The 27,589-nt window shown below is 43.1% G+C and overlaps 2 protein-coding genes across 3 annotated transcripts; one reads left to right on the top strand and one right to left on the bottom strand.

The window, feature by feature from the left end:
• Positions 1 to 1,164: 1,164 nt before the first annotated feature.
• On the top strand, positions 1,165 to 16,027 carry l3mbtl2 (L3MBTL histone methyl-lysine binding protein 2). 2 transcript variants are annotated; one of them, XM_030078063.1, is made up of 18 exons: positions 1,165 to 1,227; positions 1,814 to 2,293; positions 3,215 to 3,341; positions 3,827 to 3,960; positions 7,922 to 7,994; positions 8,226 to 8,305; positions 9,155 to 9,272; positions 9,480 to 9,614; positions 9,875 to 9,963; positions 10,712 to 10,958; positions 11,467 to 11,549; positions 11,635 to 11,739; positions 11,873 to 12,020; positions 12,194 to 12,276; positions 12,764 to 12,998; positions 14,100 to 14,165; positions 14,809 to 15,006; positions 15,099 to 16,027. In XM_030078063.1, exons 2-18 carry the CDS (start codon positions 1,916 to 1,918, stop codon positions 15,569 to 15,571), a joined length of 2,772 nt encoding a protein of 923 aa, XP_029933923.1. In that variant the 5' UTR covers positions 1,165 to 1,227; positions 1,814 to 1,915; the 3' UTR covers positions 15,572 to 16,027. The 2 variants fall into 2 exon arrangements, with proteins under 2 accessions (XP_029933923.1, XP_029933924.1); XM_030078064.1 differs by lacking the exons at positions 1,165 to 1,227; positions 1,814 to 2,293; positions 3,215 to 3,341; positions 3,827 to 3,960 and adding an exon at positions 6,479 to 6,916.
• chadlb (chondroadherin-like b) lies at positions 15,939 to 27,070 on the bottom strand. The gene is made up of 11 exons (XM_030078066.1): positions 26,988 to 27,070; positions 24,516 to 24,695; positions 24,204 to 24,398; positions 23,074 to 23,229; positions 21,516 to 21,661; positions 20,473 to 20,754; positions 20,158 to 20,377; positions 19,269 to 19,542; positions 17,718 to 18,130; positions 17,262 to 17,428; positions 15,939 to 16,983 (listed from the first exon to the last, which is right to left on the bottom strand). The coding sequence occupies exons 2-11, from the start codon at positions 24,693 to 24,695 to the stop codon at positions 16,683 to 16,685; spliced, it is 2,334 nt and encodes a 777-aa protein (XP_029933926.1). The 5' UTR covers positions 26,988 to 27,070; the 3' UTR covers positions 15,939 to 16,682.
• Between the last annotated feature and the right edge of the window lie 519 nt (positions 27,071 to 27,589).

The raw sequence follows: 27,589 nt of genomic DNA, 5'->3' as shown, positions 1-27,589 counted from the left end.
GGAACTCAGTCACTGCCAGGTCATTTTAAATGAGACACTTTTTACTTTTACTGCAGTAGATTTTTTACCGCACAACTTCTACTTCTACTGCAGTCAAATACCAGCAGAGGAACAGTACTTCTACTTCTACTGCAGTAAAAGTGTGTGTAAATTTGACATTGTGATCTGAGGGTGGCACTACAGGAAAGGTCATGAGGTCACCAAAGTTGGAAGGATTCACTGTCTTCGGAGCATGAACACGGTCATCAAATTTTTTTTTATGACAATCTGCAACAGCTTTTGCAATTTTGGCCTGAGGGTGGCGCTAGAGGAAATGTGATGGTGCCACCAAAACTGACAGGGTTAATTCTGTGGGAAGCATGAATACCCTCATCAAAATTAGTCACAAACAGCCATACTGTCTGTGTTTACAACCAAGATAAGATAAGATAAAATATTCCTTTATTAGTCCCACGGTGGGGAAATTTCACATTTCAACTCACTGTTAGTAGGTTATCTGTGCTCAATACAAAGTCACTGCAGACAAGAGGAGGTGAGGGCAGGAGGTGAAGCAAAAGGAGAGCTGAGGAGATGAAGGAAGGGAAAATTCACAATCTAAGATATGGCTCAGATGCTTTTTTCACAACTGAGTGGCTACATAAACATGACATATTTCAGTCATGTCATGTAAGCTCATGCCGCCGGATGAACTGTTGCCTATTTGAAGTTGTAATGGAGTTTATGGTATTGCACTAGAATTATTTGTTGATACTGATTTGGAGAGGTTTGCTCTAAAATTACATATCACAACCCTAAAATAAATAAATAGATAAACAAATAAAAAAAAGGTCTCATATACTACATAATAAAATTATTATTTTTTCCAGGACAGAATCATTTGTGTGTTTTTTTTGTTTTTTGTTTTTTGTTTTTTTAATTTCTTCATGCCTTTCAAGCAGCACCTGCCCCTTTCTTGTTATGATACTGTATATATGTATAAATATGAGTAGATGGTGTAAAATGCAAAACCAAACAAACTTAATATCAGAAAAAAAAGTTTATTTGCTAACAGTACCAGAATTACTACTACTACTTGCATTATTGTTGTTACATGATTATTACTAAGTGCATGTAATCAGGATATTAAGTGTTCCAGTGTGTTGTGTTTTGTAGGCGACTAAACTTTTCTGCTTTAAAAACTACAACTCCCATGATCCCATGCGCCAGAGGTAACCACAGCGACCCGCGGTAGGTGCCCATCATCATGTGCCGCCTGCCTCAATACAAACACTTTATATCAGAGCAACTTTTAGTTTTGGTAATATGACGTGAATGACTGCCTACACATCATTACCCTCTAAAAATATTTGATTTAATAATAATAATGAGCGAGTTTTCCTGTATGAAGCTGCTAGCACTTAGCCAGCTAGCTTGCACGTTAGCTAGCAAGCGAGCTAGCTGGGTTGTGTTTATGTTTTAACCGGCCGGCTTGTCAAGATTTGTCATCATTTTTGTCTGCAACAGTCACTTAAATAGCACAATTCTTGTTTTCATCCCCTTTTGCTGTGTGTGCTGTGGCTTTTAATTAAGTTTACTTCATCTCGGCCCCCTTTTTCACCAAGTTTTTCGTTGTTTACTTTATTTCCACCTCTTTTTACCAAGTGTCTTTTTGGTTCTGGTGCTTGTTGGGTAGTCTTGCTTAAAGGTTTGCTAATGTTATATTTATTGTCTGTGAATGGCGTGTTATGTTTTCCAGCAGGTCTTACCTAGAGGGACAGTGTTACAGAAGTAGAAACATGCAATTAAAAGTTATATTGTTGTCTTCTTTCTACAGATCACATAACAGCTTGAAAGAAGAAAGGATGTCCTATCTGTAGATTCAGCTCCAGCTCTTTCATGTCATGTTTTTTGGTCCTGTGGCAGAGGAGCAGACAGGATGCCCTACCACTGTGTGGCCTACGGGTGTGGCAAAACCGCAGAGGACAGTGTGACGCTGTACAAATTCCCCAAAGATCCCGAAGAGTTTCGCAAATGGGAGAAGCAGGTCCAGCGAACCCGCAGCAACTGGGTAGCCACAGCCACGTCCCACCTGTGCAGCGAGCATTTTGGCAAAGAGTACTTTGAGCACAAGCTGCCCAGCGTCACCCTCAAAGCTCTGGCTGCCACGGGGAATCTGAAGCTGAAGCCCGGGGCCGTCCCGACTGTTTTCATACGCCCACCATGCACCACCTGCGATCGAGCCGGCTGCAGCAAATGCCTGCCTGCCATCCAGCGCAGGAGCATCACTGTAGAGCCGAGAGAATATAAAGTCCCTGTAAGTGATTATTGCTGCAAACTGGAAAAGGTCTGACAGAAGTTACAGAGAGAAAGAATGATTCTGCCATTTTCAGGGCTTTAAATCGCTCTCTAGGTTGTTTCATTCAAATATTTAACATAAAATCTGCAGTGCTGGGTGATGTAGGCAGAAATATCACAATATCTTTTACCAAAAACAAAATATCAGTATTTTGACAATATCATAGTGATGACTATTGGAACTTTTATAAGATAGTTACTCACAAGAAATTTTTGATAAACAGTTATTAGGAATAACAACATTATGGCCAGCTGGTGGGGTAAATAGTAAAACTATAACTTGTCAGCTAGAACAGTCTACTGAGTTGGGCAGGCAACATTTTTCCATATCCATACGATACAACGATATCCAAAATTTAAGATGATCTAGTCTGATAACACAACATCCAGTGGTGGAAAGAGTACTACATATTACTTCTCAAGTAGAAGTACTGCTACTTTGCTGATATTTTACTCCAGTAGTGGTAGAGGTTCTGCTGTAAGAGAAAAGTAGCTCATAGAAATGACAAGAAGTAGAACCAACAAAGCAGAAGCAGGTTCCTCCTCTCATCTTTGCTGACTGGGCTTTTATTGTGAAAGGTTCTACAATCTCTCTTTGATCATTTGTTCTCTGTAATGGATCTGAATTAAAATGTAGTGAAGCACAACACTCAAGCATAAAATGTAGTTAAGTAAGATTACTTAAAAAAAAAAAAAATAAATTACTTAAAAAAATACTCAATATACAAAATAAAAGTACACAAAAAAGCTACTCAGTTACAGAAACATGAGTAAATGTAATTAGTTACTTCCACCTCAATATTGATATAATATTGATGTATCACCAAGTCCTAAAAACCAGTATCCCCCTCCTGTCTGCCTCTCATTTGTTTCCCAACAGGGAGAAGACGAGGAGAGGGCCCCCATTCAGTTTGACAACAGCAGCGGAGAGGGTCAGGAAGACGGGAAGAACAGCCAAGAAGAAGCAGCGGTTCACAGCGGCACTAAAACAAAGGACGACAGACCAGGTGAGCCGCAAATCAAGAGACATGGAGACAGATTGACGGTATATTTACACAGTGCACGACTTGGACAGTACTCACACCTCATTACCTGGACAAATAAGAAACCACAGGTGTGTGTAATCTTAATACATTTGAACCACATCATTTTGTGTTTTCGCCTGTTTTGTGGAAGAAACAGATTACTGTTAACGTATGATGATTATGGCAGACGTTGGTTGTGGCAGACGTTGATTTGATTCATTACAATTTTGTTTTTTATTGTGTTTTTCCTCCCCTGCTTCCCCTGTCCGGGTGTATTTTTATATCTGTGTTAAATGTAATTTATGGATTGAATCAAACACTGATTGGACATTTCTGCAAAACGCTTGAACCATCACTCAGTTCCCGATGTAAGCTGTGAGGTTGTTGATGAAGTAAGATGATACAGATGAAATAACACACCCATTTTGTAGCAGGGGTGTGACAAATTGCATGATCATTTTTTCCAGTGGTGTGCGAGATGTGTGGCACCACCGGCACCATCGGCACCTTCTATTCCAAGACCAAGCGCTTCTGCAGCATGTCCTGCTCGCGCTCCTATTCCTCCAACTCCAAGAAGTCCTCCATACTGGCGCGCCTGCAGGTGAGAAAGTGATGAATGCAAGACTTTAACAGTCACAAGGAAAACATGAGATGGTTTTTATGGCCAAGACAAACTGCCACAGGATTTAATTTAGTGCCATCAGCTCAGTATGTGATGGCATTCCAGGCATACTGTACTATATTGGATCTTAATGTAATACAGTGGATTGAGAAGATATGACTAAGCTGCCTTTTTTATTTTGTGCTGTACATAAACAAGACTGAGTGAAAATAAGTTTTAATCTTGCCTAATGAATTGAAGTTTGCAATTTGTCCCTGATTATATCAATTTAGATTTTTTTTCCAGCAAAATTTGCCAGTACATCAAAATAACACATTAGTTAGAAGTTTCAAACATCAAAGTATTTTGGTAGGAATGACCATAAGATGGCTCATAACTTAAATGGTGACTGATAATGTGCTTTATTTTCATCCAGTCAGTCTTGTGACATTTTTATGAGTATTTTGGGGTGAAACTCTTCATACAGTATGTATTTGTTATATTAGTAGTTACAATTTTAGAACAGTTTGTGCTGTACAGTCATACTGGATGTTTTCAGTCTTCCAGTTCAGTGAGTAGTTTATCCCCAGAGGCTCAAACTTGCCCACCAGTGGCTGTTGAATCTCAGCTGCTGGTTGTGCAAGGCTAAGCACTAGACCGGGCGACGGCCACCTGCCTCGTCCTTCCACAGAGAAAATACAGTACGGAAAACATCATCCTGTAAGCTTAAAGAAATACTTCAGCGTTTCGGGTGAAATAGCCTTTTTCCGACTTCCCCAGACTGAGACAAGATGTTGGATACCATTTTCACCTCTGAACGTCCAGTGGTTTGGTTCCTGTGGGGAGCATTTTGTATTAGCTTAGCATAAAGACTTGAAATCTATGGGAGTTGTTAGTCTGGGTAAGCTGGAAAAAAAAAAGACTATTTTGTCCAAAAAGTTGGAGTATTCCTTTAAAGTCAGAGCTTGACTATCGTTCATTTGAAGTTGACAATGAGAGGATGGATGGACGCATGTCTGTGTGCATGCTTAATGAGGTTAATTATTGGATTTGCCCTAAAACAGAGATTCAGTTTTTACCCAAAAGCAACTTGAATAGTTAACATATCACACAATATAAAGATTTATTTTTAGCCCAGGAAGATTTGGTGAACTTTTTCTCAGCAGCTCCTGGCTTCACATAGATCAGGTTACACGCACATAAGGGAGCCGCCCAGTGCCTTACACAGCTGGCCACTGGGCAGCGCCACTGGGTTCTTTGGCCTGTTGGTCACCTTACACGATATCTGATGTGGAGATTGGCACTAAAATCATCTCTGTCTCTCTGGTAGACAGTCTGAATGCCACAACACTGAAGTGACCGTAGGCGTTAAAGTGTCAAGACAAGGGATTGGACCGTGCGTTGAAATTCAGTACAAAATTTAAAAATATGCCAGTTCTTACATGGAGCAGAATTGTGATTATAAGCTAAATTTTATCCAGCTGTAGCAAGGACAAATTTCACACACAGTATTGACAAGTTTTCTATTAAAAAAATCACATTATTTGCAATTTGTGTTGACAACATTTTTGAATTGTTTACATCTAGAAAGCCAGTGTCACTGCTAGAAAGATTGGTGGCTCATTCTGCACAGTCTTACTTCGTTGTTGTGAAGTTTTTGTTTCTTACATTGTCATCGAATCAGGAAACCACATGTTTGTCATATTATGTCACACATATTGAGCCGTATCGTGACATAAACATTGTCCCATCCCTGATCAGCACCGACTTAGTGGTAATCCAAAGTTGTTGAGGTGTTGTGGGCCTTCAGCTAAACATCTGTGAGGGAAGTTGCCCACTTTAAAACCCCCAGTAAATCGCCTGTGCATTAGAGTTTCGCCTGATGTTTTTCTATGATACTCATTTGTATGGTGGTATAGCATTATGACTCACTTTGCCTCCATATGGATGTTCACCTCAGATTAGGGTATGAAAGCAGCAGTGTGCAGTAATATCAGACCCAGTGTGTTGATGTGTTTGTCCCCATGGATTCCTCTGAAATCAAAATCTCAGAAATGCAGCACAATTGGCGTATCAACAATTTATTTTGGAAAAAAAAAAAATTCAGGCAAACAAACAACTTTTTCACCCACTGCTCATTGATATTTTTAACTGCGCAGTCTTAACAAAGCTCTAAGCTGAGTGGGAGGTGTGATTTCTGCCAGCAGTCAGAAACAATGGGGCATGTCTTGCCAGTATGGAGATGAAACAGCAAAACAGAGAACTGAATATTTGAGTCGATGATGATGATGATGATGAATAAAATAAATCCTTGAAGCAGCTGCAAGGGATTTGTGATGTTTTTGCTTCAGTACTTAAAGGCGATGCGTTTAATGCAGCGATTTAAGGGTGGATTCATTTATTACCATTTATTAAGATAACTTTTATCCACATTTCCGCACAGTTGGTGGCGATAATGTCCCAAAGCAGTGTGTTTGCCAAGCACCATTGCAGACGAAGAAGAACTAGGATGAAATACACGAAGAAGAAGAATCCCGCGCTGTATTTAAAATAGCTGGAGGCAAACTGCAGGTGCATGCGTAGGTTTTTCACGCACTGGTTTTTAGCCGAGGCTTTTGTATTCGCACACAAGTGAGTTAAAATGGTCCACAGGTGCTTTATTCACTCCTGTCGGAACAAGAAACAGCCGGATCGCGTTTTTCACCGATTTCCAGTCGGTTGTCCTGAGAGACTGAGGGTCTGGCTCGACGCTTTGGACATAGATATAAACATCCCGGCCCACAAGCTCGCCCACAAGTACATCTGCCAAGAACATTTCAAACCCACTGACTATCAGGAGTCCAAATATTTCCCCAAATGTGTGAGACAGTTCGTCGGACGGCACCTAAAGCCCGACGCCGTCCCGTCCAGGAGCAAACACACCTCCGAGCTCCCTGAGGAGTCATGGGACGCCGCCGTAAGTGACACTCCTACTTTGATTTTTATCGCTTAATTCATATTTGATCAGTTTCGACAATAACGCCACCTTGTGTTGAGTTCGTCGTTAGGGGGGAAAGCGCCTTTATCATCACTGAAATCCATTGCAAATCCCATTACAGCACGAAAAACTTTTGAGGCCTGGGTAACTCTGCGATGTTGTGTAAGCGCGTCACACCAAGTCTCGCGAGAAGAGGTCTACATTGGAAATTAATTCCCAATTATTTCGTTTATTTATTTGCTCCGGTTTTGTTTGTTTTAGGGCTGCAGCTCCTGATGTGATCGATTAATGATTTCATTCCAACACGTTACCAGACTCCAATAAGGTCCATTTAAGTTTGCAGTAATTGTACCCCTGTTGGACTTGACAACAGTTCAACAGTGCAATATCCCTGTGTATATGTGGTGTAAAGACTTTTTTGCTATTTCTTATAATTTATTTCTTCCCTTGAGAAATTGAGCGAATGTGAACTGAACCATTTTCCCCTCTGGGATCAATAAAGTGTCTCCAATTCTGATTCTGAAATGTTTTAATTCAGTTTATCCGCAGCCTAAATAACCACAAAGTATTAATTTCAATATGATGCAGAGGAAAAAGCAAGTAAACCTTTAGCATATGCAAAGCTCTATGACCAGTAGATGTTTTGTGCTTTCGCCTGATATAACAGTTATGAAAAATCGCTGGTTAATCTCTTGTTAGTTAACTAATGGATTAGTTGCCCAGTTGTTTCGCCACTTGTCTACATTTCATCAACAACCCCGGCAGGTGTAGACCCATGCAATTACAGGTTGACCTAATTAATGACACGGTGATTACTTTAACCCCATGGATATCGAGAAGGGTGACCAACAACAGGCCAAACTCCCAACAAATTACCACTTTTATAATAGTTGTTGTAGGAGCATTGTGGGTCATTTACTTTTTACATTAAATGCCAAGAATGTGTGCCAATGCTGTATGTGTGTCTTTTTGTTGTCTCTGAAGGGAAAGCCCCCGTCAAAAAACGCCACAGTGCTAAACAAGGTGACCAAGGCCCCTCCAACTGTCGGAGTGGATGGTGAGGGCACACACACACACACACACACACACACCACCCACTCACTGTTGTTTGTTACCTATTCAGATACATATATGTTATGTCTTTATGCTGTGTTTAATGGGTATCTTAGTGATTTGTTGCTTTTTTGTAAAGTTGTTTCACTGTTGTATCACATACAACTCTAAAAAAGTATTTTTAGTGGAAAAAAAAAAAAAAAACATCACCTCCTCTCTCCCCTCTGTGCTGTAGCATCTGCATCAGGCTTCGACTGGGGCTCCTACCTGGAGAGGGAAACGTCTCTGGCTGCGTCTGTCTCCTGCTTCAGACACGTGAGTCTGTTATGATATCTCAGACTTGCACACGACTTCATTTTCAGTGCACTGGGACACTAAAGTATGATGGGGACGATTTGATAATCTACTAATTCGATATTATCACGATAAGTGGGCGCTGATTTGAGTCTTATTGCAATTAAGTAACAGTATTGCGATTCCATATTATGATTTATTGCGATTTTTGTTTGCTGTTTTAACACTAGATTATGGGAAAGAGTTGAATCGTACACTTGTAGAGACTGTATGTCATGAGCCGTATTTACAAAAACAGTGCACAACATGTTTCGCGTTTTTCTGTCAAGCCACCACAGGCCAACCTCTGTTTGTTCTGCTTCTGATACGTCTCTCTGTTTGTGATTGCTTCGGATGTCAGATGGCGAGTTGTAGAGAGGGATTTTGACAGTCCAGCTGTGTATGTGGACACTGCACCATTAAGTCGAATTAGCCTCAAGCATTGTGGAGCATGTGAACATGGAGCACAATAAGAATAAGAATCCTTTATTGTCAGTGTTAACATTGTCACCAACATTACTGTGAAAACTGGTTTAGCAGCTCTACAGGCAGCGAAAGCAGACATTATATAAATAAAAAATATAAAAACAGTGTAATAACAATATATACAGTAGTAACAGTATGTACAGTTGAATATCAGTAATAACAGTATGTACAGTAGGATATCAGACATCACAAACAATATCTGCAGAAGAAAGTTTACATTTAGATTTTGAAAATTAAATTCCACCGCAGTTGTTGGTTTATGTGGAAGGATCCCTGATTTGATTTTTTTCTTAACATCCTCATCGCCTCTGCAACCCCTCCACCCACCCACCCTCGACCCTCCAGGCTCCTCTTTGCTCCCAGTGGGACGACATCACGGTTGGGATGAAGGTGGAGGTCTTGAACACTAATGCAGTCCTGCCCAGTAAAGTCTACTGGATTGCCACCGTCATCCAGTTAGCAGGTCTGTACACGTGTCTGTCAGTGTGTGATTTGTTTAGCTGCCCCCTTGAGAGATTGGAAAAGCATCTTAAGACCACAAGACACCAAAACTCTCCGTTGAACGATGATTTTAATGATATTGGAGTTAGACGACTTGATAACTGATCTTAAATCAAAGACCTATATTGGCTAGTCAGTAACATCAATGTGATCCTCCTCTTGTCTCCAGGGTACAAAGCTCTGTTACGATACGAGGGCTTCGAACACGACAGCAGCCACGACTTCTGGTGCAGCCTCGGCTCAGGGGAGCTGAACCCGATCGGGTGGTGTGCCATGACGAGCAAACTGCTGGTGCCGCCGCAGGGTGAGGGGTCAAAACTGTGTGACCATCGTCATCCTCAAGTACAAATGAAAAAAAAAAAAGGCCATGTCTTTAGGGCTGTTATTTTTTGTTTCTCACACATTTTTGAAAAGCATTTGATTTTGTGTTTCATATATATTTATTCAGGCTGTATATACAATATGAGTATAGATAGATATAGATACATAGACCATGACATGATTTGCTTGCTTGCTTATTTACTTGCTTATATTTGTTGCTAAACCTTATTTTTCCCTCTATAGATGTGCAGCAGAACATCCCAGACTGGAAAGAGTATCTGATGAAGAAGCTGGTGGGAGCAAACACGCTACCTGTTGACTTCTACCTCAAGGTACTGCTGGTGATACAGCTCGATATAAATATGACACACCTTTCTCTCGCTCTGCTTTATTTAGATTTAATTTGTTCCCTCTCTTCCAGCTTGGTAACCCTACCAGTTGTAAAACCAGTGGAAACTTTAAAAATTACATTTTTTACGTTTACAGGCACAAAAACAACCTTGTCTGTACCCATCTGGGCCGTATGTGATCAGTGTGATAAGATAACTAGAAAAGTGCATTTTCTTAAGAAAATGCGTGTGATTGCTTGAATGCGTGAAATTGTTGCTTGCTGATGTGTAAAAGAAGGAATGGCAGAACGAGTACAAATGGTTGAAGGAGTGTAAGATGTCGTTAAAGTACAACAGAAAAATGTGCAAGTTAATGCAGGTAAGAAAAAAATGCTTTGTATTGTAAAATATTTACAATGAGTAATAAAACAGTAGTAATTTTTTACCGTTAAATAAAAATAAAAAGAAGAAAAGACAAAGTATTTAGAAAGAGTTAGATACAAGGCTATATTTGAGAATTACAAGGTGAGTAAGATAGCCTCGCCTGTCCAATTAATTGCAGCTGGAGGGAAGTTGAATATATTGAATTAATTGGATAGAAATGGGCTTGGAATTTTTAATTGATGAGTACCCAAATTAAAAGAAATGACAAAAGTAGAAGCAGTGAAACTGAGAAGGTAAATTTTGTTGACTTTATAAAAAATGTGCAGCATCTCTGTTCTTCTGCCGCCCCCACCCTTTGTCCTCCCAGCTCGCAGAGAGTATGAAGTTTTCATTCAAGCCGGGGATGCGTGTCGAGGTGGTCGACCCCAAACACGTGAGCCGGACCCGCCTGGCCATCGTGGAGTCGGTTATCGGCGGTCGTCTGCGGCTGCTGTACTCCGACCAGAGTGACGCCCCCGAGAACATGATCGCCGATTTCTGGTGCCACATGTGGAGCCCCCTGCTGCACCCGGTGGGCTGGTCCAGGAGAGTCGGTCACGACATCAAACCCCCCGGTACGTCAAGGATTTATCACATATGATTGACGGGGGGTGAGATAAATGCCAAGTGTGCACATGAGACACAAAATAACATTAACATCTCAGCGCAAAAGAAAAACCTTGTTAAGAAATCCTAAGTCTTTAAGAGGCAGGTGATCTGAGGCAGAAACCAAATGACGTCAGACTTAAGGTGACGTGTGTTACAAACACAGCAAAAACAGGGCCACTATACTTTAAATAAAACTACTTACTTGGGTTGTGAATTGATTTTAAAAAAGAATGAACTAATGAATCATACAGTTTGCTGAGATAAGTTCCATTTGATCTGCTCAGCCATAATGTACTCAGATTGAAGGATGTTGTATTTATTTCCAGAGGCATTAAAAAAAAGTTTTTTTTTATCGTTGAATAATATTTAAGAATAACCAATAAGTAATTAATTTTCATAGCACTACAAATATTTTTTCGTTTTATAATAAAGATGTAGGTTTTATTCATTTATTTTTCTGCCTTTTATATTCAGTCAAGAAAACTGAAGTCGGTGGTGACGGCCACCCTCCGTGCCGAAAAGGTCAATTTGACAGCACGCCGCTGCTTTTCAAGAAGGTGAGGTGATGATTCATGCTGAAGAAACGGTCGATTAATGCTTTATCAGTGACAGTCACAGCACGGTAAATGATTAATTGTGCAGCCCAGGTTCGTCTACATGGAGGGAGGTTTCTTTGAGGAAGGAATGAAGCTGGAGGCCATTGACCCTCTCAATCTGGGAAACATCTGTGTGACCACAGTGCACAAGGTAAGGAGACTCGTGACTTTTGTTTGAATGAGTTTTGCTTTAAGCCTTTTTAGATGTTTCTGATTGGACGTCAGAAAGGTACTTGGGAGTAAAAGATGTACTAAGGTTTGTCCCCCTCCCTCCGTCCTCCCAGGTGCTGTCAGAGGGCTACCTGATGGTCGGTGTCGACGGCGCCAATTCGCTCAACGGCAACGACTGGTTCTGTTACCACGCCTCCGCTCACGGCATCCTTCCCATCGGCTTCTGCGAAAAGAATAACATCCCCCTCACCGTACCTCCAGGTATTTTTTTTTTTCCTGCAGCTACTCACCAAATTGGATGTGAATGCACTATTTTTGAAACTGAAGAAAATGACCAAAGCAGTGTACTTTTGATTGAAGGTCTACATTATAAAGTGAAACCTTCAGTTTAATGCTGTGGGTGCTCTGTTCTTCCTCTCCGTTTCCTCTGCAAGGTTATAACTCGCAGACCTTCACCTGGGCTGAATACCTGAAGGAGACGAACTCTAAAGCTGCACCGGCTCGACTGTTCAACACTGTAAGACATGACATCCAAAATTTATAAATAATTTAATACTTTATGCTCTGTTTAGAGAAATATTGGGTTGTGATCATACCTGATGTTAATTTTGCAAAATGGAAATTTGTACTTGGTTTCGTTTTTGTGTTTAGGTCAAAACAAATATCATTTCAGTCCCTAAAACTTCATGTAAGCATAATAGACATTTTTACATTCTTTGTCTTAATTTATCTTCTGAGGTGTTCATAACAGTTGCAAACCCATAAAGAAATAGATGAATTTGAACTGAAACTGAAATGTTATTTTCTGGAAACTTTTATTTGGTGACTCCCAAGTTTGAATTAGGGCTGAGATTCAAACATGTTTAGTGAACGTGCCTTTAGGCAGCATTGACCATGTTTTTGTCCACTCGTCGTTACTATTTTTTTCTATTTCACCATTTGTGTAACACTACGGGATTTAAACAAAACAGAGTCAACATGCGTGAGTGTGTCTCTCCTGTCAGGACTATCCCGGCCACGGCTTCTCCCCCAACATGAAGCTGGAGGCAGTGGACCTGATGGAGCCCCGCCTGGTGTGTGTGGCCACCGTGAAGCGCTGCGTGGGCCGCCTGCTGCTCATCCACTTTGACGGCTGGGAGGACGAGTTTGACCAGTGGGTCGACCACCAGTCGCCCGACATCTACCCTGTCGGCTGGTGCGAGGTGTCCGGATACCAGCTGCAGCCGCCTCTCGGAGCAGGTAAACACTGAGGTTAATGTTAGAGGAAAAGGTGTGTGGGTGAGAACAGGTTATCATGGGGGCAGATCCCATCACTGGATTATTGTCATGCAGACTGAAACACTGACTGTGCGTTCAGTCACAATCAAGAAGTCCATTTCCCACAGAGCTGAGCAACCAGGGAAACTGTCCAATGTGTGGACGGTCTGTAAGCCTGTCAGCTGAGAAAAGTTGGCAGTGCTGACCTTTTCACTTTCATCAGCCAATCAGTTTTCCACAGATGGATTCAGCATCTTTTTCAGCTGAAGATGGAAAAAAGATGCTGAAACCATCTGTGGATTGGCATCATGTTAAATTGGTTGATGACAAGAAGGCTGAGTGTCAAACTTGCGAACAGAAATTATCCTACACTGCAAAAAGTCAAACTCTTACCAAGATTATTTGTCTTATTTCAAGTAAAAATGTCTTATTTCTAGTCAAAATATCTTACTACACTTAAAATAAGAACAAGCAAATTTTTACTTGTGACACAAGTGATCAAGTAAAAATTTGCTTGTTCCATTGGCAAAATTTGTTTCTTGTCAAGTAGATTTTCACTTGAAACAAGTGAAAATTGTCTAAAGACAAGTAATTTCTGAGGTGATCATGTCTTATTTTAAGTGTAATGAGATATTTTGACTAGAAATAAGACATTTTTACTTGAAATAAGACAAATAATCTTGGTAAGAGTTTGACTTTTTGCAGTGTACTATGCTGGCGTGTCGAGTTTGCTAAACATGTGAAGCATGTAAGTGTTTCTGTGTTGGTCAGTCAACATTACAAGAGCACAAATGGTCGCTGTTGCTGCTTTTGTTATCCTGTTGTATTTCTCACATAAACAGATTTTACTGGGGAATGGTATGATGAGATTTAAGTCAAAATTAATTACTTGTATCATAAGAATGGAATTTACAATGTCATTTGGGGAAATTGTGTGGCAGCACCTCTGGATGTTCATTTGGAGTACATGCTGCTGTAGCCTGATTTTGTTTTAATAGGCCAATTAATTTATAGTACATATCAGTGTATTTGCCACATGTAACCACATGTTCTGACAGGTGTGTGTTGTATTCTCCTCTCTAGTAGAACCAGTGGAAATCCCAGTGGCACGTCCAAAGAAAACCAAGCCATTTGTGTACGGGAGAAAGAGTAAGTTTTATCTTCGACTTACAGACACATAAAGGGTTTTTCCATCGGCACGTTTGGCCGCTCTGAGTCGAACCGTGCTGCGCTGTGTTGCATTTCCATCACCAGTTTGAACACGCTGAGTTGTGCAGGGCGGCATCCGAGGTGGACCGTCTGCAGACCTGCCGTCAAGCGGACTGTGGCAGCGTCAGAGGGCTTCATCATCAGTCATTGGTCTGAGACAAATTGAACAGCTTTGAAACAGAGTTGCTTACAGCCAGGAAATATCGAAGCAAGATTTGTGAAACTTGTGTCCATTTCAAGTTGGTCTTGATCTTTTTTATTTTGAAAATAGAAACACCCATGTGGGGTGCGGGTAGCGAAGGTAAGAGAAACTCATCAGCTCACCCACAGGCAACCAGAGGGCTTTGCTGTTAGTTAAAGACACACCTTTGAGTGGGCAGCCCTGTTGTCATGGAAACACAAACTCCAGCCACACTGGGTTGACAGACTCAAACTGAGTAGAGCCAGGCCAGCACATTTGTATGGAAAAACACTACTAAAGACTTTGTGTCCACCTACAGAAATCATATCACCCATCACAATTAGCTGATGATTGATTGAAAAGAAAAATCTCCCACACCTCCTCTTGCTCCGTCTATTCTAGAAAAGAAGAATATGAAGAGGAGACTGTCCTCGCTGGAGCACGTTGAGTGTCACTCTGATGAGGAAGCCGGTCAGAGGCGACCTCTTGCTCAGCGCCCCGGGGTGATCAGCCCTGACGCCCCCCAGCAGCTGGAAGGCCCAGGTCTTCTACCAAAAGTCCCTCTCATCCAGCCCAAGACTGAGCCAGAGGAGCAGGAGAGTAAGTGGCTGCTCTCTGACACCAGCACTTTGCTTACTTAGTTTGGTTTATATGAAATGTTGCTCATTTTCTGACTCAACCTTGTGCCGTAGTCTTTGCAGTGCAGGTGAAGGTGGAGGAGGTGGAGATGGAGACTCCCATTGCTCCTTCAACAGACCCTCTGCAAGCCTCTCCTGTCCCTCCACCGTGTCTTAGCCTGGTCAAACATGAGAAGGATGGAGCAGAGCAGAGCACGATGGGAAACGCAGAAAACCACAGGAATGAGCCGAGCAAATCCCATGAGAGCGAAACTACAGAGAAAGGAGGGGAAGAGCAGAAAACGGCAGAAAAGAAAGTAACAGAGGACATTAGTGATCAAATCATACAGAAGAGTAAAAATGGAAGGAGTGACAGTGAAGAGTTGATAAAAAAGATGGACACTGGAGAGGAGAGCCAAGGAGATGAGAGCATCACCGAGCAGGGAGACAGGACAGCACCTGAGCAGAGTCTGTCTGCTGAAAATGTGGAGAAGAACGATGAGAAAGAGGTGGAGGAGCAAAGAGAGGAGGATGACAGCATGGCTTAGAGCAAGGACGATGGGACAGCAGAGAGAGAGAGAGAGAAAAATGTAAATAAAAGACTAAATCAAAGAGGAAAACAAAAAACAAACAGAAAGGGAAAGGTGGAGTGAAAAGAGGCCAGAATGTGCCAAATAACATGACTCTGTTTTTTGTTCACAAGGACGAGCTTAGCCACTTTTAAACTACCTCATTTTCTCGAAACTGGCACAGCTCCAGTGTAGACTTGTTTCTGTTGAGCAGCTGGGATTGTTTTCAACCTTTTTGTTTTAGTTGAACGTGCAGTCAAACTCTAAAGGACATCAAATCACCGGGCGAATACACACCTCAAGATGTTTCATCATATTTGACTGTAATGACACTGCAGACACTTCCTGTGTTGTAATATGTTTTATTATTCCCTGTTTATATCCAGATTTTTTGCTTTGTAAATGTACAATCACTGATTAAAACACTGAACCTAATATGCTGATTATTTTCACAATTGATATTTGGGAATTGAAATTCAGTGAATTCAGTACAATTTGAGTGTAGTGGTTTAGAAAAACTAGCATGAAGACATACATTGTTGTTTTTTAATACAAATAGACTGACACGGGACAGCTTTGTTAGACTGAAGAGTATTTTAAACAACTCTTGCTTTCTGTTGCACCAAATTGAACTAACATTTACCAACGCTGACCTAAAGACCTTCAGTCTGCCACTTAAACAACGTCCAACAATGTGGTTGAATTAGACAGCTTGATGTGTGTTTCATGAACAGAGAAGCAGGGAAGTGCTGAAAAAGAGCACACATGCTCGTTCCCTGGGTAAAATACTTTTTCTGGCCACCTCAGCTTGTGTTGATTAAGCAACAAAAAGGAAAAAGTGTACAGAATGGGCTAAAAAAAAGTGTTTGAAAAACTGACAGGAGAGACACCAAGTACAACACCGCCTCAGCAGCTGGAACATCCCTGGGTGGCAGGCGTCACAGTGGAGTTTCAGAAGCGGAAGAGTTCAATCCATGGTTTGACTTCATTCATTTTCAGCAGGTGTCAGTTTGTGTTTGGCCTAAATCAAGCTCGACTCCGCAGACCTCAGCATCAGTCCAGAAGCCTGAGGTCCTCCGTGGCCATAGTCTCAAGCCACCCTGCGCCGGGTGGGTTTCCTGGCTGCCGCGGGCGTTGGGTTCGGACCCTTGCGGAGTTTGGATCTGGCTTTGAGCATTTTGACCTGCCGCGGGTAGTTGAGGTGCGCCGGTTTGGGTTTGGTGGACTTGGGCGCCTTGGAGAGTTTTGTGGTGGTGATGGTTGGCGAGGAGGGGAGGCTCTCCCCGCCGGGACAGGCCTTGAAGATGTGGACGTCCTTGACCCTGCGACCCTTCAGCTCAGGGGGGTTGGCACAGGTGGCACGCACCTTCAGGTTGACTTTCTCAATCCACCTGGACAGAAATGAAAAAACAGATCATTGGTCGGTGTCACTGGTTATTAAAATGAGAAGGAGACAGTGCAGTTTAGAGTAGGAGTTTGTATTTACTGTCCAAAGCGTCTGAATCTCTTTTAATTCACATCACATCTGTTTTACAGTAAATCAGTATACTGATTACAGGCTTTTCAGTAAAGTCATAGAATACATCAGTAAATCAATACTGTTAACCTGTAATACTGTGGTTGTTAAAACATCGGTCTGAGTTTGCCTGTGTGTGTGTGTGTGTCCTACATGCGTAGCGGCAGCAGGGGGCAGTCACACAGCAGAGGGTTGTCGGCCAGGTTGATGACCTCCAGGGTGGTCAGAGGGTGGAGGTCAGGCACCTCCTCCAGCTGGTTCCCCTCCAGATAAAGACTCCTAAGCCTCGGACCCAGACCCACCAGGGAGTCCCGGGACATCTGGTGTGTGTGAGAGGGAGAGGGATTTTATCAGAAAACAAGAAATATCACACAGTCAAGGTAAGGGACAGGTAGCCTGCCCAGCTCAGTGATGGCTGAGGAGATGACCACCATTAGCCTGAACGCTGAGTGATCCCAATTCTGCTTTAGTAGTTTTTAAATACTTATTGTGTGAAGTGAGGCCGTGCTCGGATTAGGAAAAAGAGGACTTGGGTTTGCAGAAGATTATTCAAATGGGCGTCTGTGAGAATCGGTGACAGGTCTTCACATCCAAACACAGGACACTCACCTTCTCCAGTCCCATTTTGTCCAGGTACAGGTCCTTCAGTGACCTGGTTAAAGGCTGGAAAGCGTTCGGCCCGATCCAGCGAATGGGATTCCCAGACAGCCTCAGCTCCCCGAGGTTCGGCGCCTTGCTCAGGGCCTCGGTGGGAACCTCCTTCAGCTTATTCCCTCCCAGGTGGAGCGTGTCCAGATCGTTGGCCTGATCCATGGCCCGGGGCGACACCTGACTGATGGCGTTTCCACTGACGTAGAGGCCCCTGAGCCTCTCGGCCCCCAGCAGGGTGCCCGCCTCCAGCTTGGTGATGCCGTTGTTCTCCAGGTGAAGCGCCAGCAGGCCGGGCAGCAGCTTGAAGGCTCCTTTAGGGAAGCTGGTGAAGCGGTTCTTCTCCAGGTGGAGGTACGTCAGCTGAGGGAGACCTGGGTGGGTTTGGGTTGGAGAAACTCAGCTTAGATCATTGAGCTGAAATACAAGTTTAACGTCTTTCTCATTTTAAATCATCAGAAACACAAATGTAAGATTTTTCCGTTAATCCAGATAGTTTTGGTGAGACTCAGCAGTTGGGATTTATGAAACTCTCGCTTTCTGCCATTACCACAATACAATTGACCTGAATTGTTAAGTGTTTGTGGAGCTCAAATCGAGAAAAAAAATGTGTTTGAAAACTCACCAGCAGGGTCTCTTCCCAGGAACACTGACAGGGTTACAACAAACCTCAGACCTATTTTCTGTGAAAGAACGATACCGCTGGGGTGTTGGTTGGCGTTCTATGGCAGAAAATAGTCCCTAACAAAACTTCACATTGAAGTCTGCGGGTAATTGTGAGCCTGTCGTGTCCTTGTTTCTGGAAAGAGACGCTGCTGTGGAGTTTTTCACATGGTTTTTGTTGATTTTTTTTTTTTTAAACTAAGCCGCACAAACACATCTTCTTTCATTACCTTTGTATTGGTGTGACAGGAGAGGGTGAAAGTAAATGAAAACATTAGTCTTTGAAGGCAAAATTATTTAGATTGACAAACTGCACTGGGAGGAAGTGGAAAAGGTTACAGTGGTCCCTCGTTTATCGCGTTACGTTCTAAAAATAACCCGCAATAGGCAAAATCCACGAAATAGTCAGCTTTATTTTTTACAATTATAGATGTTTTAAGGCTGTAAAACCCCTCACTACACACTTTATACACTTTTCCCAGACAGACATTAACATTTTCTCACTTTTCTCTCTTGTTTAAACTCTCAAAGTTCAAACCTTCGTAGGAAAATAAGTCCAGTATTATAGAATGAACGCATTCTGTACTGTACAGGAGACACGGCACGGAGGAGATTGATTGACAATGGTCTACAGCCCCTTAGCCAATCAGGACGCAGAACACAATGCGTGGGCTCTCCCTTAGCCAATCAGGATGCAGAACACAATGCGCTGTTAAAAAAAAAAAAAAAAATCATGCAAAATTGCACTAAAAAAAATCCGCGAAACTGTGAGGCCGCGAAAGGTGAACCGCGTTATAGCGAGGGACAACTGTATTTCTCTGATTTTGGGTGAACTGGTCCTTTAAATACCTTTAAAGGCGTCAGGGCTGAGGGAGGAGAGCTCGTTCTCGGACAGGTACAGGTAGATTAATCCCTTCATGCCGCTGAAGGCCCCGCCCTCCACCTCCACGATCTTGCAGCGCTGCAGGTGCAGGGACACGACCTGGGCCACGCCGGGGAAGCTGTTGGCCGGGATGTAGTGGAAGTGGTTCCCTCGCAGGTCGAGGAGCCGCGTGTCGGGAGAGAAACCGCGCGGCACTTTGGTGTGACCGCGGTTCTCACAGGAGGAGTGGTGTGTGTCGCCCTGGAGAGAGGGAGGGAGACAGGTGGGTGATGGGAATAAAGTGTACAGAGACAAAGGGTAGCACCGAAATGTTTAGTGGATTAGTTTGTTAATCAATTAAAAGGACGTAAATTGATTATAATATTAAGACTCATCTCAAACAATGGCTCAAGGCAAACCACAGCTGTGATCACTTTTAACCGGACATAATGCATATCTGTATGTTTGTACTTGCGTGTTGTTAATTATATTTTTGTGTTTTTTGTTACCTGCCGAGGGGCTACGGATGTAAATGGGCATTCTCGCTAACTCTGGCATGTTTACCTCTTGTATTTTATACTGATGTTCATTAATGTGCTCTGTCCCTATCAAATAAACAAATTAAACAGAATAAACAAATTAATCAAGTAAAAATACCAACCATTTTCTGTTTACAGCTGCACAAATGATTAAGGTTTGATTGCTTAATCATTATATAATTACTTACTATTTATTACTAATTGTTTTTTGGCTGCTGGTAAAAAAGCAATTTTAAGACCTCAGTTGGGCTCTGGTAACTTCCAGTGGGCATTTCTTTTTAATAAACATAAAAAAAGTAATCAGGAGATTTTCCAGCAATGAAAATATGCCACTCACCTCGCAGGCGCAGTTTGCGGGACACTTGACCTTGTTCTCTGGCTCTTCGGTGGGCGGCGGCGTGATCCTGGCGGCCTCCTCGAACTCGGCCTTCAGCATGGCCTCCTGGCTCTGACAGCGCAGCTCTGGAGGGTGGATGGAGTCCAGATTCTCCCCGGAGAAGTGGGCCGGCCCGCCACACGCCCCGAGCAGCTTCACCTTACTGCGGATCGCCCACTCCCTGAGGTCAGACAACACGGCAGGGGGTTAGTGCTCCGCCACGAGAGGGTGGATCACACTCAGGAGTGAATTCTCAGTCTGCACGGGGGCCCTTACCTCAGGGGCCGCAGGTAGCAGTTGCAGTAGATGGGGTTGCCGGCCAAGTTGAGGCGTGCCAGCTTGGGCGAGCCTGCGGAGAAAGGCTGCAGGACGCGGAGCTGGTTGTGGCTGAGGTCCAGGTGGGTCAGGCTGGGGGATTTGGATATGGCTGTGTTGGCCAGGTCCTGCAGGGACATGTGGTCCAGGAAGAGGTGGGTGAGCTTGGCCATGGACACCGCCTCCTCCCCCAGGTAGGTCATGGGATTGTAGCTCAGATCCAGGCGGGTCACCTCTGGCAGTCTGGAGGCAGCGAGGAAATGTAATTATAGCAAGGAGAGGCAGAATGAGGTTTAAAACAACAAAACATGCAAAAATAAAAATAGCCTGGAGAGGTGGCCGCACTACATAAACAAGGCACTGCTGATGCAGTAGATAAATAATTGATGCAGAAGATGAGTAATAATAATAAATAGTGAATAAAGTGTTCAAACTGTACCACTGTGACTAACAGTAAACAGTTATGAAGTATTTATTTCAGATGAAGTGATTAAACTGTACAAAAAAGTGCCTGACAGTAAACAGTGATGAATACTACAACAGTTAATTTTAATCAGTTATCAAGTGAAAACCCCCAACATTTGCTGATAACAGCTTCTGCTAAGATTGTCTTACTTTTCTCCATTCATATCATTACAAAATGAATACTTTGAGGGTTTTTTGGCTGCTAGTCAGACTAAATAAGCAATTTGAGGACATCTCATTGGGTTTTGCTAACTTCCCAGCTGTCATTTTTGGCACTTCACAGACTAAATATAGACACAAATTGACAGATTAATTTACCAGTCAAGTCTAACCAATGTTTTTTTGTGGCTCAGGACTCAAAATACCCAAACTGGCTGGTGGGCTTTGCCTAGTCTGAAGGATGAGAAACTGTATTTCTCACGTAGGTCTTGCTTGTGTCCTGTGTCACTGAATGGATAAACGGCGCTAAGACTGTCAGGGTTGAGGGTTTGATTCCCACAGGAGCGCCCAGGTGATGGGATTTAAAGCGAGCAGCCTACCTGGTCATGGTCTCAGTGGGGAAGAACTGCAGCTCGTTGTGGTCCAGGCTGAGCCGGGTGAGGGTGAACAGACCGGCGAACGCCTCGGTGTCCAGGTAGTTCAGAGAGTTGTGACTGAGACGAAGCCACTTGATGTTCTGCAAACCCTGAAGGCAGAAATAACGAAGCCACTGATTGGAGAAAATTTTCATAATATCAATTAACAGCAAAGGGACCCCACGGTGTGCATGATTTATGTTTCAGCAGGATAATGACCCTAAACATAAAGAATCCCACAGACAGGAGGTGACAAAAATAAAATGATTAAAAGCACGATAAAAATACATGAGATAAAACGCAGAATAAGTGTCAAGTGATTTCATAAACCCGCTGACAACACAATTGCATTTGTTTGTTAAATCATAAATGATGAATGACAAAATATTTTAAGCACATCATACGTGGATTCATCAAATCACTTGACAAGTTAAGAGTCTTGTTTTCTGAGCAGATTTGCAATGGCTGAAAATACCAAACTATGCCAAGGAGATACAGACATATCCAAGATGACCTGAAGCAGCAACTGCAGCAAAAAGAGCTTCTACAAAGAATTTACTGACTCAAAAGAGATATTTACATGCGCTGTATGGACAAAAGTATCAGGCCACGCCTCTTAATCATTGGATTCAGGTGTTCCAAACCTCCTCTGGCATCAACATCAGCACAAAAACTGTGTGCCGGGAGCTTCAAGGCATGGGTTTCCATGGCTGAGTTTTATATCACCAAGCACAACGCCAAGCGTCGGATGGAGCGGTGTAAAGCACGCCGACACTGGACTGGATAACTCTATGGGCTGGTTTTTCAGGGCTCGGCCTCGGCTCCTCAGTTTCACTGAAGGGAAATCTTAATGCTTCAGCTCAACGAGACATTTTGGACAATTCTCTGCTTACAGCTCTGTGGGACCAGTTTGGGGAAGGAAGGCCCTTTCCTGTCCCAGCATGACTGAGCCCCAGTGCACAGAGCAGCTCCATAAAGGCGTGGCCGGCTGAGTTTGGCATGGAAGAACTTGAGCGGCCCGCACAGAGCCCTGACCTCAACCCCATCCAACACCTTTGGGATCAACCAGAACGGAGACTGTGAGCCGAGCCCTCTGGTCCAACATCAGTGTCTGAGCTCACAAAGGCTGCTCTGGATGAACAGGCAAAAACTCCCACAGACACACTCCAAAATCTGGTAGAAAGCCTCCCAGGAGAGTGGAAGCGGTTCTCCCTGCAAAGGGGGGACCAACTCCATCTTAATGCCTCTGGATTTAGAATGGGAGGTCAGAAAAGCTCCTGTAGGTGTGATGTGTAGGTGGTGCAATACTTGTGTCCATATAGTGCATTTCAGTTTCAGTTACTTTGTGAACAAAACCCTGAAAGTATGTTTTCTCTTAGTCATCATGGAATATTTTGTGGAGAGTCTGTAAGCGACATAAAATGGGACAGAAGTCAAGGTGTGCACATCTGTAGGAGAGCGGACGGTTGGGTTCGGGATGAGTCTATAGTACACATTTGTGTGTGTGCGCATGTGTGTGTACCTGGAAGGCCATGTTGGGGATGTAGACCAGCTGGTTGTGTGTGAGGGAGAGCAGGTTGAGGAAGCCGAGCTGAGAGAAAGCTCCGGGCTGGATCTCCTCCACGCGGTTTCGGTCGATCATGAGCTGCTTGAGCGAGGAAAGGCCGTCAAACGACTCCTGGACCCACAAAACACAATAAGCTGATAAGCTGAGATACAGTACCTAAAAAAAACCTCTTGTGGCTGAAAATGATGGTTTTCTGTGTCTTAAGAAAGACTGAGAATCCCCTCATATTCCTCAGTATCTCCTGCAGATTTGCCCTTCAGCAAGGCACTTAAAGCAGAACACCTGCATCATTTAAAGATACATCCTTATAATTATTTTTGTGACCAGTTTTCTTTCTTTCTTTCTTTCTTTTTTTTTTTTTTACTGTTTTTTCTTGTTGGCCACTGTGGACTGAATTACTAGATGATATGGAGAGTAATACAGAAAACTGTGCATGGTATTGTGCCATATGAATATAACCACGGCATAACTTTTTCTACTGCTAGAGCTTCACAGTCTTCATACCCGTACTCTTCCCATTGATAATTATATAACCTTACATATATTTCTGTCTGCTTCTAGTTTATGTTTCCACAGTTATTACAAAATAACTGTGGAAAGAATAAATCAATAATAAACAAAAACCTGATGTCCTTTAACTTTGATTGCTACACTGGAAATATTACCATCTACATTAAAAAAAAAAAAGCCCTGCCAAGTGATACAAAAATGCAAAGTTAATAACCAAATAGCTGTTTATAACATAACTAAAGTGTTTTAGGATGCATTGTGCACACTGTGCACACTGTGGCACTCTTTCCACTCCAGGCTTGAATCCAACTCACACCCATTGTGGCACATCATCCCCTCTGTCTGCCACATATTTCCTGTCACTCTCCATCACTGTCCACTGTCCACTGAAGCAGGGATATTATGAGAATGAGCTGCAGTTGGACCAATGTTAACAGGGAACTTCTCTTAAAATAGGCACTTCTAATGAGGAGGATGATGGGGGGAGGAGAAAACTGGACGGGGTTAGAGAAAGAGAGAGACTGAAAGATGTGTGGGAGAGAGAGACAGAGGGAGATAATGGACGTTTGTGTGACCTGATAGAGAATCTCAATGTTGTTGTTGGCCAGGTTGAGGAAGACGAGGCGTCCCAGGCTGCGGAAAGCTCCCTCCTTCACCGTGCGGGTGTTGCAGCGCTGCAGGGACAGGTGGGTCAGGTAGGGGGTGTGTTTGAACGCCCCGGTGGGCAACTCCTGGATGTCATTACCCCGCAGGTCCAGCTTCACTGTGATCTACAAGGACAAGAGGGAGCACTGCCTTTTTACAGCCAGTAAAATATGGGGATAAAGTGAATTCTTCTAAAACACTGAAGTTCGGAAACATCTGTGAGGCGTGTGTGAGAGACACACCTCGTCAACAGTGGGAGGAACTTGGGTCAGGTTCTTGTTGACGCAGGCCACCGTGAGCTGGATCTGGTCGCACATGCACTGCCGTGGGCATTTTGCCGCGTGTGCTCCCGGGACGCAGAGCAGCAGCAACAGGCCGGCCAGCAGAGGCCGCAAGGTGTCAGGACAGAGCTGCAAATACATCTGAGAGCAAGAACACACACACACACACACACTCAGACTGGTGCTAAAGAAATACACAGTTAATCATTAGAAAGTAAACAACCACCAAGATAAAATGTCTCTTTGATTTTTCTTAGACCTAATTTCCATTCAAACCAGTCTTGTTAATTTTGCAAACTATGCTTATCCTGTATATTAAACTGATGGCTTGTTGCATTCATATGACGAATATCAGCTGATTATTTGATGTAGTCTATGCAATATATTTACTACAAGATTCATCTCAGCCCTAAAAAGTTGGATAAGTTCTTTTTTGCAAATGAAAAATTAGGGTAAACTGAGTTGAGGCAGGTTTACCTTCCTCTACATGGCAATAGGCCAATGGGCCGATTGCATCTGAATGTTAAGACTCTTAATGCAGAGTAAGTGGAGAGGAGTGTGTGCTATATTGTTTTACATTTCCTCACTGGGGCTCACACTGACCAAGCCTCGCCATAATTCCTTCCTTTCAGGGATTATTGTTATTTTGGTCAAATTGGGCTACCATAGTCTGCACTGGAATGCCTTAAAACCACATTCTGGTGTCGGATAAACAGGCCTTGATCCGCAGGAATGGACATGAAAAGCCTCACAGTTCCACACTGTGAATTTGCGGCTTCAGGATATGGACATGGTGAAATGGTGCCATTCCCAAACCCGTCTGCCACAGCGGCCGTGCTGCTTTCTGACTAAATACTGTCAGAGATAATAAGCACTAACCAGAACACACACAATCCTGTAAAATAAATCATTTTTGGGGACAAAAGGGGAAGGTTTTCCCCTTTTTGATAGATCCACATGTGCAACAAACACCTGAATAGAGATTAAGGTCCCTGAAATCAATTTGAACAGACCAAAAAATACTCCTTGAAGTGTAAGATCGATAAATCGACAAATTTCTTGATCTATTTGTGCCTTTTTCACCTTAAAAACTGTCAGTGCCTGTCAGTGCAAAACAACAGTACCAAGCATTCACTAAACTGACCACATAGTTTAATCAACATTTAATCTTGTTAATAATTCCCAGCATGCATTGGATTTGAGTCAGCTCACCAGAAATTCTTCCTTTCTATAGTCTGAATAAAGTTACAGGGTTGAGACCTTTTTGAAAACAGTTGGCTAAGCACGGTGAAAATCAGTATCACGCTCAGTTCAGCAGATATCATGTGGACTGGAAATAAATTAAACTTGAATGAACTGTTTACTGACGTAATTACTACAGAATCGACAGTTTAGTTTTTGCCAACCAATTTAATAATTTCATGTTTGAATTTTTATGTGCATGAGAACAACTCGTTGTCTTTGACTTGAGTACTGATGACAGTTTAATAAAGTTAAGGCAGCGGGGAAACTAGGCGGACAAAGTTTGAATTGAAGTAACTCTGCAGGTTTTCATCGTCAGACCCCCTGAGCAGAGAGGGGGAAAGTGAGAGAGGAGGAGAAATTAGAGCCGGAGGAATTTCCTCGGGCCGGGTGTGAGTGTCCGCGGCCCCCCGGGGCTCAGCGGGGCCAGACCGCAGAGGAGCCGCCGCGCACAAAGACGCACAGTGTGCTCCTGCCGGGGCTGTGCCAAAATCTGTTTCCCCCCGAAAAAAATGTGTTTCCTCTGACCGGGAAAGGTGCGCGCAGCTCTCTCCAATGACCGTCCCTGGCATTTCCAGAAAATGACTTCCACGGTGTTAAAATGCAAATGTTGCCTTTGGCGCGCGTAAAACAGGAGCGCCAGTTCACCTAATGGCAAATTCCTGCATCTAGTATCATTTCCACACATTCACATAAACACACACACACACACACACACAACCTCACACAGACCCACTCTGGCCACCGCAGTTACAAAATATTATGACGCATCATTATGATACATTAATTACCAAACTATCAGCGTATAGAATTGACCCAAACTCACCTGATCCGATTTAATTTGGTCTGCAAATCAATTGTTGGCCACAGTAATTAATTGCTCTATTTTATAAAAATTAAAACCACAAAATCAAGTTTGGACCCACTCAGGCAAAAGTATTGAGCGCCCAAACCTCTCCGTGTCCAACTGACGGCCAAGTGCGTAAAACAAACAGCGATGACGGGGTATGTCGGTAATGCATGAATGGTTAGGCCGTTTAGTTGACTTTATTTTCCTGTCTCAGTAGAGTTCAAGTTGACCGTTAGCCGTTTCTACCACGCAGAACGCCTTTAACCACTTTTTTTTTTTTTTAAAGGTAAATCTACAAAGAAACGCGTTTCATCTCCGCTTTACGCGCAGAGGCGACTCACCGTGGTTCCGTCCGGCTCCGGCTCGTTTCTGCCCGCCGGCTCTCTCACGGTCTCTGCTCCCTCGGCTGCTCTTCCCCCGGCTGTCCCCCATCCAAAACAAACTCTATTTATCCCTTCATTTAGTCGGCCCGACCCCTCCAACGCAGCGCACACACACACACACACACACACACACACACACACACACTCTCTCTAACCCTTCTCCTCTAAGCCGGTTAAAGGAGTAGGTCACCCCAAAACCAAAATTTAGTCATTACCTGCTCATCCCACCGTCAGATGTGAGACCCAAACACACAACCCTATTATCTCAGCCTTCCCTTCAAGTGGTTTCTAGCTGATTTTAAGCCCCAAAACTCAATTTATATGACTACAGACAAAAATTAAATTGGATTATTCTGAAAAAAGCTGTTTGGACAAAACTTATAGAATTGTTTTCTTCTTTGTTTGGCTGTAAAAACAGATTTTGCATCAATAGATTAACTTTTCCTTTGTACCTTTTAAATCACTGATATGATTCGACTACAAAAGGGGATGGAACGACCAATTTTAGGAGGACTTTAACTTGTCGAAGATGACATCTGAACCTTTAAGAGTCCTGAATA

The sequence above is a fragment of the Myripristis murdjan genome, chromosome 19 (assembly GCF_902150065.1).
Source record: "Myripristis murdjan chromosome 19, fMyrMur1.1, whole genome shotgun sequence".
In the NCBI taxonomy this organism is placed as follows: domain Eukaryota; kingdom Metazoa; phylum Chordata; class Actinopteri; order Holocentriformes; family Holocentridae; genus Myripristis; species Myripristis murdjan.
Note: the sequence above shows the minus strand (reverse complement) of the source record. Positions and strands in the feature narration are given on the sequence as shown.

Coding starts and splice junctions, on each gene's coding strand:
- l3mbtl2 (XM_030078063.1), top strand. CDS start 1,916: ATGCCCTACCACTGTGTGGCCTACGGGTGTGGCAAAACCGCAGAGGAC. Junction 8,306..9,154: donor CTGTCTCCTGCTTCAGACAC/GTGAGTCTGTTA, acceptor TCGACCCTCCAG/GCTCCTCTTTGCTCCCAGTG. Junction 9,615..9,874: donor ACTGCTGGTGCCGCCGCAGG/GTGAGGGGTCAA, acceptor TTCCCTCTATAG/ATGTGCAGCAGAACATCCCA.
- chadlb (XM_030078066.1), bottom strand. CDS start 24,695: ATGTATTTGCAGCTCTGTCCTGACACCTTGCGGCCTCTGCTGGCCGGC. Junction 18,131..19,268: donor CAGCCCTGACGCCTTTAAAG/GTATTTAAAGGA, acceptor AAACCCACCCAG/GTCTCCCTCAGCTGACGTAC. Junction 16,984..17,261: donor CCCCTGCTGCCGCTACGCAT/GTAGGACACACA, acceptor ATTTCTGTCCAG/GTGGATTGAGAAAGTCAACC.